The sequence below is a fragment of the Phaenicophaeus curvirostris genome, chromosome Z (genome assembly GCF_032191515.1).
Source record: "Phaenicophaeus curvirostris isolate KB17595 chromosome Z, BPBGC_Pcur_1.0, whole genome shotgun sequence".
NCBI classification, from domain to species: Eukaryota; Metazoa; Chordata; class Aves; order Cuculiformes; family Cuculidae; genus Phaenicophaeus; species Phaenicophaeus curvirostris.
This window is the reverse complement of record NC_091431.1, coordinates 56080768-56096388: the sequence shown is the minus strand read 5'-3', so window position 1 is coordinate 56096388 and position 15621 is coordinate 56080768. Positions and strand designations below refer to the sequence as shown.

The 15621-nt window shown below is 36.6% G+C and overlaps 1 protein-coding gene across 10 annotated transcripts in view; it reads right to left on the bottom strand.

The window, feature by feature from the left end:
• The window catches only part of PDE4D (phosphodiesterase 4D), a 600157-nt gene that overhangs the window by 13830 nt on the left and 570706 nt on the right, over window positions 1-15621 (bottom strand). For 9 of the 10 annotated variants that reach the window (XM_069880216.1, XM_069880215.1, XM_069880214.1 and 6 more), the window contains one exon: window positions 3029-3122. In XM_069880216.1, the coding sequence (XP_069736317.1) occupies window positions 3029-3122 (94 nt within the window). Of the gene's footprint in view, window positions 1-3028; window positions 3123-10218; window positions 10615-15621 lie in introns of those variants that run through there. The other variant, XM_069880224.1, reaches the window with a different exon arrangement.

Below are 15621 nucleotides of genomic sequence, written 5' to 3'. Positions count from 1 at the left end.
GCAAGAAAATTAAACATTTCTTCTGTTACAGGAAAAAAACCCACTTCTCTGAAACTGTATTTAAAAACCAATCAAAAGGGTGTCTCATGTAAACCTCTACAAACATTTAAACAGTTAAGAATCCATACAGTTCAGAAAACATTTTGCCAGTCACAGCCTAAGCACTTTGGATGCAGAGGCAGTTTGCATCAGCAATGCAGCGCATTTCTGCACCACCCAAACAGAGTTACTAATGCTGACAAAAGAACTTCTTTGCTAAAACCTTATATTTTGCTGTGGACCTTTGCCTCCATATGGAGGCCGTATCAGTGGCATCACTCCATAGACCTCACCAACATATATGCCAGCAAAAATTTAGACAAGGATTAAACTGAGAGTAAAAGTATATATACAGGTCATTACCAGCTGATAGAAACAACACGGAGATGTTGAGAATTGTAGACATCTGTGGTCCCCAAATAAACCAAAGTTAGTGCAACAAAGGACTCTCTTGCCAAAACTGCTAGGAATTTGCATTAATTTTTATTCTTTTCATTCATACTATATTATATTTCAACACAAAGTTATGATGACTCCCTCCAAATTATATCTTCTTTGCTGAAATATATCTGCATCTTTTCTAGCTTTCAAGGAACCTTGCCAGCAAGACCAGAAAATCCACAACATCTGTTCTAACAAAGAAGCCTACCTAAAATTATAATTTAAAAAACTCCTTAGTACAAAATATTTTTTTTTTAAATTGGTCCTTTCAAACACGTCTGTTTTTCCATTCCTGCAACGGTCATTTTCAATAAAACATTGAAACCAGACAAGCATAGCAAGTCTCTTATAATTCCCATTCTGCTATTGTGTTTGCTTCTTGATCTACTGTTTTCCATATTTTTTTTTTAATTACCCTTCAGCAGCCACATTTACTGGACACCTCAAACTCCAAACAAATTACAGCAAAGAGACTGTGGAAATGTCACCAAGCTTTAGCCTGTGGCACCAAGTTCCCCAGCTGCCCCCACCATACTTCACCACTCCCCTCATATGGACAATCAAGAAGAGGGGGAGGCAGAGTGCAGCAGCTCTTGACTGGTGCAAGCCTACAAGAGATGAGGAGCAGTGACTCGTGTTTGTGCCTTGATGTTTATGGTTTTGGTCATATGCACAAAGTTTAGACTCATCAACGGGAGGCTTCTAAGTCGAGCTGTCAGACTAACTCAAGTGAAAGGAAGAGTCTGTCCGTATGACTTTAGATCCCTGCAGAATTCCATGGGACTGCCTCTGCTTTTGTAACTCTAAGTACACAGGGCTCATGTGCCCATCTGAACATGCAGAAAAGACAGCTTGCCATTTTCACCCTGGTTGTGCTATGCTCATTGGCAAGTTCTCTTGCATTTTATGTTCATAGGAAAATAGGTTAACAGCTCTGAAAAATAAAAGCCTTGCATACTATTAAACCCAATACAGTAGCTGTAAGTATTTCTTTGTTGTTGTTACAATTCATTTCATACATGTCTCATAGCCCAAGAATTAGGAGAACAGAACAACCTGTTTTCTCATTACATGTTCCTAACTTTCAAATGTGAGAAAGTCTGTAGATGTCCAGGAGATGGATTACGTATAATTAACTAGAAAAATTAATATTTTCTATGGAGACAATGCCTTTCCTCTTCACATTGTTGCTCAGAATTCACGTATTTAGACTGAGTATTTTTAAAATTCTCTATTTAAGCAATAATTCTGTAAATGAGGTATTTTGCCCACTGTTTTCATGCAGCCACAAAACAATATCCATGGCTCAGTAACTTAGGCATGACGGCCTTTCCAGCTTCTTTCCACTCAAGACTCACATCTCATGTGAAAGGCTGACAGATACATCTCCTTACCCTGTCAAAATGAGCCTTACACGTTAACTAAAAGCTTATCTCAGTCTTTTCGGCCTAAGTGGGTCATCTTCTCACGCAACTGTATGCTGTGACTTTCAGGGCTCCTGAAGCTGTGCAGTATTGCTTCTCCATGACAGAGGCTCATCCCTTTCTTATTGTCTGAAACCCTGCTGTGCCACAGTGCTCAGGCACACTACTGCAATCATGGATAAACTGAACAGACACATTAAGTGATCCATTTAGGATACAGTGACAATCAGGATAAAATGTATTTTTAAAAAATTGTTTCTTTCGAAAAGCACAAAAAGCACCAGCTGCAGCATCTCACACAACCGAAACAAGACATATCTTAACATGTGTGACTGGCACTTTTTTAAGTAATTGTTATCCTAATTTAGATGTATTCAGCTGTGCCTCCCCTTCTGCAATGATATTTTGCTCAAAACACCTTTATCTTCATGTTCATTGCCAACAGCAGGAAACAAAATTTTAATAATTTTCACCAGTTTCAACAACAAAAAAATATACTTAGTTCTGCAAAGCCATGAAAGAGGGACCATACTCTTTGCATTATTGTGTTGCACTTCTTTTAATGCTCACATGCCTCCATGCAAGCTCCTGCGCCACACCAATTCCCTTGGCAGTACTCTGTTCAGATGTTGATTTAGTCATATTCATCCACCTGCTCCTGTGCAGGCAGGGAATACCAAAGCATCAGAATGCTACAAGATTTTATGAGGTTACTTGTGCTTGTGTGCTTCCAGCACAATGAAAGCTCTTTGCGGTCCCTTTCATAAGGGAAACAGAGTAGAATAACTATTTTTAAAATATTAATTCATTACATATTCATTTCTTAATAAAGTAGCAATGTAGTAGTTGTAATGTTACCTGAAAATATGTATATGAATATTTATCTGTAATTACACACAAAAGGAAACCACATGCACAAATCAAATGAGCTGTGAGGAAATGGATCTAACATGATCCCTCTGCTCAAACACTAAACAATGAGATACTAATCATACAGTTTCTGCAAACAGAAATGAATATGGAAAGCTATTTGCTTTTAACCTCTATCACAGCCCAGAATGAGATGAAAAAAAAACCCCAAAGGCAAAAAAGTTAAAAAAAGTTAACTCCCATTATATTCTTACCTAAGAATGTGTTTGATATATATTCTGAGACTTGATTGCCTGACCTGCTCATTTCAGATAGGTGGGTTAGCTCCCGGTTGAGCATTCTTTTAAACTGGAATACAAAACAAAGCCAAAACAGTGTAAAGTTAGCAATCAAGATCTATTTTAGTTGAAATGAGAAAATACAGTCAACTTATAGCTGTGGAAAGGACATGACATTAAGAATACATATTAAACTAGGATAGGTATGAAAGCAAAAAAGTTGTAACGTATTACCCTACTAACTTATCTGTGGGTTGCACAGCATAATTCTTAACCTTCTGAAATACACTATAGTAATTAAATTGCTAAGGCACAGCATCCTACTGGTAACTGAAAAGATATATTTATACACACAAGTAATTAATAATATTGTCTTTTCAATGTTACAATTTTACTTTGGAGAGAAAAAACAAATGTATTTACATAGGATCCCTTCTCTACTAGGGTTTTCTTACCATATGTGCAGCCTATTTTTGCATGTTTTGCCGTTCTTTTATCTTCCATCTCATCATTCATCTACTTAAATATATTCAATAGCGCTCCTCAAAACAATCATAACACCTTACTGATTTTCTACACAGCAACATGAACAGAGGTAGGTGGTGTTATCTTCGACTTAAAATTATACTCCCTCAACCTAATGACTTGACTATTCCACAGCCTCAGAAAATTATCAGTATCTGTATGTAACACCGGAGTAGAAAACAGCCATTTGTGGAAACACCTTTGTTATCACCCTAAATTAGAAATTCACTCTAGGCACTTTATAGGATAGAACTGGTTAGTAACATTCCACAAAATATGTAATTGATTAGGTACTCATCACTGAGCCTTTCTCGATTACTTCTAGACTCCAGGGTTAAATGGTATCTCGTGGCACTGTGTTTGTCAGGTTAATTGCATAATACATCTCTACCTATCTTATGTGCATTTCTATTGACTACAGCTCTGCCCTGTTATTATCAACAAATAGAATTCAACAATATTTATTAGCAATTTAAACAACTCTTGCCAATGTAAAGTAGCACCCATCTGTCAGTACTGAATTTTGCCTCCCATTGTGCCATCCTTTCATTTTTCTGTTCAGATTTCTCAGGTGTATTTTCTCTTAATGAAGCCAAATTATTTATGCCATTTTCAGAATTACCTTTCACCCTATTCACCCAGTTATGACTATTTATTACATCAAGCAATAGCTACCCTTAGTACACATCCCTGTAAACATTTCTTTATGTTGAGAACTCGTAATTTATTATTTTAAACAAGATAAAGCATTGGCCTAAACTTTAACCACCTCCTTTCCATCTCACTGTAATCATCAAAGCCCCTTTTTCAAAGGGGTTTTGCGTAGTGAAAGGTGTTATTTTCTTCATAACATCTAAGTCACCGATTACTGAATGGCTCACAGTGTGCCAAATAAAAATCACCTTTAATGTAACACTCTAGCTGCTGCATTTTCCTGCCATCTTGATATGTCATCAGCTCACAAAGTTCCTGCTACAGAGACTGAATCCTACTTTAGTCACAAGCCAAGGGGTCAGCTTTGATCTCAGATATAGCCATGTGCTAGCAAGTCCTGAATGTATTTCTGAAAATTAGAATGATACTGCAAATATAGTTATATATAGTATGAACTACAGGGCTTTATATTCTGCACAAAACCGGTATCAATCTGCCTCATGAGGTCTGATGTTTGTCACCAATATCAAACTCAAGCTTGCCAAGCACTAAAGTGACTGGTCCAAAAATCCTTAGAGTATTTTTAGAAGTCTTTCTTTAAAATTTTGACACACACTTAAGTCATATCTGCATTTTTTTTTCTTCTGTACACAGAAAAAAATGAAACTGAATACTGGTGAGAAACTGAACTATTGAAGGCAAAAAGTGAAGATTTCATAGAACAGCTTGCTCCGGATAGTATCCAGAAACTGCTGTTTTGTATTAAATATTTTGTATAGGAATATTAATAAATGTCAGAACTTGACAAAACCACATTAACTTCTGGGCCTGTTATCAGGCCTGTTATAAGGCCTGTTACCACTCCAGTATTCTCTTCCTTAATTTAATCCAGCTAGTTCATCAGATCCCAACTAAATAGGCCCTTGTCTGTCCTGTTGTTTCCCAGTGAACCCGCTTAGATAATGCCCAACTTTGCAATGCTGCTTTTGCTGCAGAGCAACATTACATGGTCATGTTCTGCAATTAGGAAAAAGAACATCTACCCAGTGCTAGTATGTACTCTTCAGGACCTCTCCTTAAAGTTTCCCAGCTTTGAAAGGAGAATGAATTGGTGTTTGTTTGCACTATGTTTCTTCTGCATCTACCTGACACAACACATAGTAAGGACTTTTTTCCCTCCAAATCATAAGTTTAATTGCAGGTAGTAGGTAGAGAGAAAGTTTACTATTCTATTCTGGGAATCATCTTGTGGAACGTACAGAGTAAATGTTAAGAATTTCCAACTGAATATTTATTGTATGAATGTTCACAACAAATGGAAGCTGCATGGCAGTCTCTTCTAATATTATGTTCCCCTTGAGACTGATGCATATCTGCCATCACCCCATAAGTTACCAGAACATAAAAGGTCAGCTGTCATCAAGAAAGCTGCAGAACAGTCTGTGTGGTGCTGTTGAATATGGGTGTACAGCAAAACAAGTTCCCCAGCTTTTGCAAGGCAAATTCAGTGAGAGAAACATTTGGCACTGAATAACAGTAGCAGCACGATTTCCTCATGCTCTTTCACATGTTGCTGACGCCACAGCAACAAGATTTCAATTGACATTTATTTTGAAAACATCTGGACTAAGCAGTTCAGAGAACTGTTTTGATTTTCCAATTATATGACAAAGCCTTACACCTGTCATCCACGTTGAAACAGATGAATATCAAGACCATATGCAGATAGCAGTTGCTGATGCATAACAATAATGCTCTTTAAGAATACATACAAGAGAAATGAACAGTAGTCAAGATGTTCAGACTTTTTTTTATTATACCATGTTTCAGTATATCTGTATGTTACTTAATTCTCTGATGTTTAAGAACTTGCTCTTTGAGGGAAAAAAATATTATCTAAGAAAAAAAAAAAACAAAACAAACAAAATCCCAAATTCCCAACTTTTTCCTGATTTTTCCTATTTCTCAAAGTTTTCATTTGGGCCCAAGCAAACACATGTAGTTGCTGCTTCAAGCAGTGTCAGCTTTCCACATATTTACCACACCTCTGCACTACTACTTTGCAATGAAACTTTGTCTAACTCTTATGTAGCCTCCATCAGATTCTACCTTAAATCAGAGAAGTTTGTTACATCTGTGAGTCAACACTGTTTCAGTCATGCAGCAGATGCCTTATAAGTCCTTGAAACTTGGCTAGACTGTCCACACTCTAACCATTCGTCCTTTTAGAAGTATTTAGCACTTTATTCAAAACAAATCAAACAACATGAAACCACCTTGCCACTGATTGTAAATATTAAATGACAGTATTTTAAATAAGAACTCAACCAATCTGAATACCATATACTTTTCGAGTTAAAGAAAATCAACCATAATACAGCAAAATCACTGATTAGTAACAAACATTTACACCATACACTAACTACGGTATTAGCTCAGCATGGAGAGGAAACAGATTTTTGGCTGACCTATTTGTCTATCCATTCTATTGTGTTCTTCCTCAGAAAGAAAGATTTGCATATGTTAAGACTAGGTATTGTTAGATTAGAAAACCAAAACATATATATATCACTTTGGAATACCACAGCCCTTGACTATATTTTAGGAAACTTCCCCTGGAAATGGACAGGCTATAAAACATTCATTAAGTCAGTTAGACAGTTCTCCACTGCTGAATACTAATGTCACAACAACAGAGCAGTAGGTATTGTCTGAAAAAAAATCCTAAAAGTATTTCCTTAAGTGGATTTGAAAAAATTTCCTTTGTTTCTATTGACTTGAACATTTTTATTTTACTCTCAGCATGGGAGAGGAGCTTACAACACAAAACCAGGCACAATATTCAAACACCATTAAAAATCTCCCAAAGCGACAACAGTGATTGTGCACTCTTACCTCCCTTCAAAAACCTAGTAAGTCTGATAGAATGAGAACTATAATACACAAAAATAAACATGCATACGTCGAAGAGACAAGAACAGTTTCCTAAGTAGTGACCGTTTCCAAAGAAAAGGTTACAAACAACAGATTGAGCCTGGTAGTTAGGGGCCTATTGGGCTGAAGCCCAGCATGTGCCTATCTCTGCATTTATGTTACTGCTGTTAACCTAGGATACACATGAGATTTGGGGTAAAAAAAAAAAAAAGGATACTTCTCTGATGTCAGCAAAGGTATACAGAAAAATTTAGACAAATATTTGAAGTAACCGTGTTGCCAGAGGGCAACCAGAGCAATAATATAATTTTGGGAAGACACTGATAGTAGAAAGAAGCTTCAAAGGCAAGGACAAGATCCAGCTATTCATGATCACGAAAAGGTTTGGGCTGCATGCTTGACATACATGGGTTTTATTGATTACAGTTTAGAACATTTTATTTTTTTGCATAAAGTTCTTGACTCAATAACGTAAAGCTTAAGCAAATATGCAGCCTGCAGTTAGTTGTGTTGGGAGAGGAAGCATTCAGAACCACCCCTGGTGCAGATGACATATCCTGGGAGGGCTTCTTCCACCCAGGCTTTGTGTTCCTGAAAGGTGATCTGATGCATACCAAGGACTGTAAAGAGGCCTCCACTACAATCTTTGGCACCACCACAGAGGGTGAAACTAGGACTAGAAGGCAGTCCATGGACCAAAAGGCCTCATCCCACCTGTTCTTCAGTTTGAGTGTCATTCAAGCTCCATGTCCAGTGAAGGCTGGAAACAAAATGCCTGAGAGCACCTGGAGTCTTTCATTGCACTGGTTCCCAAAACCACATGGCAATAGATCCCAGCCTCAACCTTTCTGGCTGCCTCTTTTCTTGGTAACTAGCTTCTAAAAGCTTACATAAAAAGAATACATCCATGGAACACACATTCCATGCTTGGAACATTAAACTTATGTTGCTTTATTGTGTTTCTGAAATATCTATCAATATTATTTTAATTTGAAAAGCCTTACATTCTACAAAAAAACAAGAAAAGGAAATTAGAATAAGCCAGCCTTATAAATTAGTGCAACGCTTGTGTTTCTATATTGCTTAATAATGCAAAATGGTCTTTTATTTTAGCAGCATTCTTAATACATAATTAGCATTCTTAATAACAAAAGATTTGGGCTTGAAGTCTATGTGTTTAATTCATATCAAGGTCATGCATTGATTTTTATACATAAGATATACTGAGGTACATATCTCTGCACCTGGCGTTGTGATAGTGGTGCTCATTGTTTCAATGAAAGATACTCAATGAAACCAAGGAGAAATACTACACCTGACAACCATTCTCCAAAATGTAATTAACAGGGATAATAAAGTATAACCTGAAGCATACAGAAATTATTATGTATAGTAAGGGACATAACCATATACAATGAACTTGGACACTAACATGTTTGTTTCTTCCTTAGAATTTCATAAATACTCTAAATAATTTTATTTTGAATGTCATAGAAAATCTATATCCTTTGCCTCTCTCCACATTTTTCCTATAATGTATACACTACAAACTCAAAAAGAACTGTATTAAAATTGTGCTCAGGTACTATTTAGCTTCTTAACTAAAATCTATTGTCTATACACATGTCCTGACAGAGGACATTTTTGCCACCCCCTCCTCCCCATAGCTTATCAATTAGAGCTGCCATGCTCTCTGCTGAACTTTAATTAGCAAAAAATACCTATCCATTTTAAAGGCTAAACAGGACGAGTCAGCAATTTTTGAAGACTGGTGACTGACTTTTAAAATATGACAGCAGTTGCGTGGAAACGCAGGAAAGACTTCAAAGTAAATTACAATAAATACCTCACTCTTAGATGAATGGAAAGTGATTTCATCATGTTTCTGATAAACAAGAAGGGAATCCTCCTAGCTAGCATAACGGCATCCAATTTCTTCACAGATGACTGATCAAAATCCTTGAGGATATACTGAAACAATTCTGCTTTAACAGAGAATGGTCACAGTGACCTGATCGGACACAATGACCTAATGAGGGTTTTACTTTTCTATTAAAAAAAAAATCCATGATAAAAGTAGGTATTAATACAATTAAGCATAAGAGAATCAGTGATGTTAGAATATAACGTTTGTTTTATTTCAGCAATTTAATTCAGCACTTTCATTATTTAATTGAGGAGAAACCAGAATGTTCTTTAAAACAGGATGATTTGGAACAGTTATTGTATGCCAAGCTTAGTATGATGTTTCCTTTTCCTTTTTTGACACACTTGATAAAAATTGTAAGGGCAACATTTTTTTTTTTTTTTTTAAATACAAACACTTACGTATGGCTAAAACAAAGCCGAGATGTGGTTTTGAAACAAGTGAATTGCAGCTCTGTATGTTGACAGGCATATTGATTCAATCCCTTGGTACAAAACTTTTTGATAAAAGAGATAAAAGATAATTTAATTCATTTTTCTAGCAGCATTGCAGTTTCAATCGAGTTCAAAGCTGCTCTACGTAATAATGTAGATCAATATTGGAAGACGATTTCCAATATTTTAATCAATAAGCTGTCATACACACAGAGGCAACCAAAAAAATGCTGCTGGAACATACTGTTGATAATTTCACATCTCTTCAGCTGTTAAAGCCAGTATGAGTCATGCATTCACCCATTACCCTCAGCCTCTTTAGTCATGCTATCTTCTATTGTATAGTACCTCAGCCTTGAAGATTTTTTTTTTCCCCCACCTTTTAATGCCTAGAAACACAGTCGTGTAGCAATCTTTTAAAAAAAGAACACAAAGCTCTTCTGAATTTATTTGGCTTTAGACTTGGTATTATTATCCACCAAAGCAATATTATTTTAAAAGTCCCAGCACAGGGGAAGACTGTATACCGTGCAATTCATTCTCATTGCTGAACAAAGGCTTGCTTTTCTGATTTTTTTACTTTATATTCACATTATTTATAGCCACATCACCCACAAATACCCATGTTATCCAGTGATCATGCAATCATGCACCACAAATCAAGGTTCTTAAAAGCTAAAACAAAATCCTACCTTTATGTAGCCCCAAGAAACTGAGAGTAAATAGTTTGCCTCAGGCATTTTTGATTTTTATTTTCCTATACTACCAATCTAAGTTAATCAGTTCTTTGCTATATGATACTGCAAAAGATTTCCAGGAAGAAAGATTCTTTTTTTTCTCTCCTAATTCTTTTTGCTGATCTTCACGTTCTCAGCAACTGTGTGCACAGGAGGCATAATGAAATTAAATCCAATTGCATGGTCTTCTGATTGTATATACTGCCATTTGTAAAACTCCAAGCATTCAGAGGCAACGCTGAAAAGACATATTGCATGAGCTGAAGAAATATCTGAAGAGCTAGGGATGTGCATATTTCCTCAACACCAGGACTTAATGAATAATGTATGTCAAGATGCTCAGCTGCTGGAAAGACTTGCTCTATCAACAGCTACCAAATAAGGACCTGAAGGGGAAGCCACAAACTGTGACAGTAATCCCTCCCATACAGCCTAACTAGCAGCCAATCGTGTGTCCCCCTAAAAGACATAAATCCAAGGAGCTGGCGACATGATGTACAGTAATTTCCCATTGGCCAGAGCCAAAGACTCTCCTGGGCATGGGGTATTTTTTTTTTTTGTTTTTTTTTTGTTTTTGTTTTTACAAAATGCCTGCAGCATTCACACGCCATTCAAAATTAATTGGGTTGAGGTCTCCCCATTTCAGTAGCATTTACCAGCTCTCTTCTATGAATGCACTATGCAAAGAGTTAAAATTAGCATTATGTATATTCATATGCACTTCATAGCAGTTTTAATTTTTCATATGGAAATATAGTTTGAGGATTTTTTCTGAAGGGAAAAAACCAACAGAAACAGAGCTATTAGGTTTCTTGAGCAGTCTGTGATGTACTGCAACAATGAAAATGTTTTTGGCTTTTATGTCAACTAGATTAAAAACTGATGTACTTAGACCACTGGGCAGACTGCCAGTTTCTACTGCTTTTTTATTTCTTTATTTTAAGAGATAAAAGCAGTTATTAAAAATAAAGCAAGATATGTGTCTAGCAATTCCAAGTGTTAAGTTTCCATGGGGGAAGTCAGAAGTGAGATAATTTGCCCTCAGATTTCAAATTCTCACAGTATTTATTCAACTTGTGCTCTTTCTGCCTTGGTAGATTAGTATAATCAATTCCAGCTATACATCATAAGTGAAAGGGATTAATTGAAAGTGGAGTGTGCCAGTGAGCTGACTCAGATCATTAAAGAAAATATCCCATCATCTGCCATTCAGAGACCAAAACTTAAAGGAGGAATGCATTATCTTGCCCCACTCTGTGCAAGGCATATGCTCTTCTGCAGCAAATCTCTGAGTCTTTGTTGTATCAAAAGAAGGGAGAGTTTCCCAATGTGATAACAGGCAAATGTCTAAGGACAATTAAATGAGGTGCAGCATTCAGCCTAACCCCACACTGCTGATTCACTGGAAGAGGCTGACTGGCAATAGCCATAAGGGAGGTTTTGGCTGAAGTAGTTTCTGCTTCCCTGGGTGATGCTACACAGCCATGTCAGCAACACTAAGTGCTTGAGAAAAGAACTGAACCTGCAAAAATCAATAGGGCAAAATGTGGTATTAACAAATTTCTTCATTACAGGAGAGAAATGTACAGCGATGTGACAACTGGATACAGTCAACAGATCATCTAGCTCTTAATGTATTCTCATATGGAAAGCACATTGTCTTCCTTAAGATGAATAACAAAAAAACCCCATATGAACAAACATATTACTAATACATTTTCTGTATAATGCACACAGTTGTATCTGTCCTGGATCTAAGCAGGTAGGTTGAATATAAACCAACTACATTTTGAAAGCAGACCTGGATTACTAGAGATTCAGCAAGACATTAAAATAGCCAAAAAAAGTATTTCTGGGAAACATTTCTCCTGATTCTTCCAGCTCAGCTTTAGAATACTGAATATAAAGCTTGCCTACATCTGCATTGCATTGTTTTCTGATCATCCACAAGAAAGCACTGCTGCCACCTACCCAGCATAGACACTCCCTTCAGGAGGCAATTTCAATAATGACTTGGGACATGGTAAAGTAACAGCCATTACACTTCTGGCTACTTAAGAAGGGTATGAAAGATGTGGGTATGAAAGATCGGTTGCAATAGGCAGTACAAACACACACTGGAAAGTTGAGTTTTTTAAATGACTTCTCTTACTTTGTTAATTTAAAGTCTGGTTCCTCCTTAAATCAATCTATTAATGACTACCTCCAAAAGCACAGAATTTGTTTCGGATAAGAAACACTTAGAATGGCTGCTATGTAAATTACACTAGTTGTTTAGCATGTATTAAAAAATATATTCCTTGAATTTTTTAATCCCCATCAACATATGAGACAGGCACATCCTTCTCAACATGGGAAGCTGTGGATGCCCCATCCCTGGAGGTGTTCAAGGCCAGGCTGTTTGGGGCCTTGGGCAGTCTTATCTAGTGGGAAATATCCTTGCCCTCCGCAGGGCGTTTCGTACTAGATGATCTTTAAGGTTCCTATGCTGATTATAGGGTATCCAATACCCTATAGGTATTGTTAATTTACCCTATAGGTAAATTATTATTAATATTGTTAATACCCTATAGGTATTGGATTATAGGTATCCAATAACACTGGATATTGACACCTCAATACTAATTTTTATGATTTCTCTAAGACCCACAGCCTCGACCTCATGAAACTACCAATTGCTGCAATAATATTTACTAGTATAACTTCACTGACTCAAAAAGCATCCTCTCTGACTTCAACTACACGTGAAACTACAACCTTGGAAATGTATAGCTGGCAAATTCACACCAGCACTAATTTACAGTGATTATTTTGGCTGATTTTCATCCTCCAATTCCCAGGTTAGAATTTGTGAATAATTCATTTTAGAGGAGGCTACAGTGAATAAATAAGTGCATAGCAGATACCTGCCACGCACAACTAAATACCTAGAGTAATTCAAGATAAGAAAAAGAGAAGTTAGAGATAAGTGGAAATCCAGCAGCATGAAAGGGAAATTCTTATTTCCACACACCCCCCCCCATGATGATAAAACATGAGTGAAGAATGAAATAATGACATCCTTCTACAACGGTTCCAGTCATGCAAAGAATATTGAAATGAGAAAGTTATGATTTGAAATGAGAGCAATTGAGTAAAAAGATAATTTGGAAAAAAGGAAGATTTAATGAGCACTGTTGTATGTTTGAATCAAGAATCAAGACAATGACCTTGGAAGGCAAAAAGATGACAAAGTCCCTTAATAATCACAGGAGATGCTAGCCATTATTTAACCAACAAGTCTAGACAACCTTCTCTGCAGGAGTCATAGAATGATATGGAGAGATTCCAGGAGCTGCAATCTTCAGCTTTTCTAAATTATGAAAGACTGCAAAAATGTTAGCTTTTTGCCAATTAAAGTTTGCAAGTAGGATGGCTGGGTAACTTCATGCCACTTCATGAAACATCAGTCCTGGATAAAATGATGGAAAAGCTAAAACACACATACTCTAGGCATTTGCTTGATAAAGAACTAAGATATAGGCATGTAATTAATGCCAGTCAGTAACTGGTTTATGTCTTTGAACATATAATATTCTTGGATTGATGAAGGACATTTGATTTGATACTGTACAACGTTCTGCAACAACAGCACTCCCAGTGTTGAAAGAGGACATATTAAATAAGAACCTGATTATTGATCCATTTCTAACAACCATCAACAGGCTTTTTTTATTTAATGAGTCAGTTTTAAGTCAGGCTCTGCAAGACTGGGGACTATTTTATGGTATTTAACTTCTTCATTGGTGATCTGGAATTAAATCACCACTATGAAAGCTTCTGGAGAACAGAAAAATTGGGGTGGAGAGACATAAACTATGAGGATGTGGAAGTCACCACCAGCAGCCTTAATTGTTTAGTAAGTTGGCACTATTTGTGTAAACCACAGGTTCTGGAATTTAACTAAAAACATACCCAGCAATAAGCAACATGGTCCATCAGTACAAAATGGTGGACTGCACTGAAGAAAGCAGAAATCCTGAAGAGTCACAACAGGTTATCTCATAGTGATTCTGTGACCCGCAAAAATCTGCATCATTTGTGATGGTAAATAAAGAAAGAGATACTCTAAACACACCATTCTGGTGACTCCAGTGACAGTATGGCTTTATGCACTACTCTATCTCTGTTTTCCTTTTCCTAAATGTGCACATGTACAGCATGTATGAAAAAGATTACAAATATTATTCAGGGGATAGTGAAAATGTTTTGTAATAAAATAAAAACTCAGGGTGATCAATGTAAAAAAAAAGAATATGGCTACTGTGTAGAACCACATCAAACAGGACATACAGACCCCATTCGACAGCACCAAAAATAACAACAAAAAGCAATGGAAGTCAGCTGAAACTACTTCAAACCAACTGAAACCACCTGAAACTATGAGTAAGACATGTGGATTAACAACAAGAATTATTAAATTAGCATACACCAGCAGGGAAGTGGTAGATTCTCTGCTGCTTGGTATCTTCAAAAGAAGAAAAGCAGTCTGTTTTGGAAAATACTTTTAATCAAACACAATTCGTATTGGTTAAGCAAAAAAAAAAAAAAAGTCAGTGAGTTCAACACTTCTGCAGTCATGTGCAAATCACCTATCTGAGACACAGGAGAACTAGTAATCCATTTGGCCCCATGAGTCTACAAGAGCTCTGTCTATTGTAGACACTCATTCTAGAAATTCTATCTTCTAAATAACTTGAATTACAAAGGCTGTTTATACATCTTCTATGAACATGCTCTGCTTGAAAGCAACTTTAAGAATTTAAAACCAGTGCATTTATGACAAAATCGCGACTGCAGTAAGTCACCTCAAATGTTCTTCTTATAATCGAAGCAGTAATATCTACCTCTGTGCAAACTTCTAGATCTGTCAGCACTCAAACTATTTCTTGGTTCTCTATAAAGCTCTGTTCTATTGCTGCAGTCAGAAAAAAAATAGTGTTAGACTGTATGTTTACTGTCCTTCAACAACAATGTGAATAATGTAACTACTAGGTTACTCTGTTTTTAATCATTCAAGTGCATACAAAGGCACACAGATTTCACCTGTATTAGTGAGGTTTTCATCTTTCTATTAATCTGTAACATCGATGATCACAACTTGCCAGAAAGACCTATATAGCCTGTAAACCAGTGTAAAGCACACAGGCCACAGACTTCAGGAAAACAAGACACTCAAGGAAGCTTGTTTTTCCCTAGTTCCAGCATTGGGTTTCTGATAAAGAAACGCATTACTGACAAGGACAAGGAAGAAAATTACATCCTCAGCAGCCTGGGATAAACCTTAATAGTCTGAAATAAGGCATCTGTGTTCCCTTC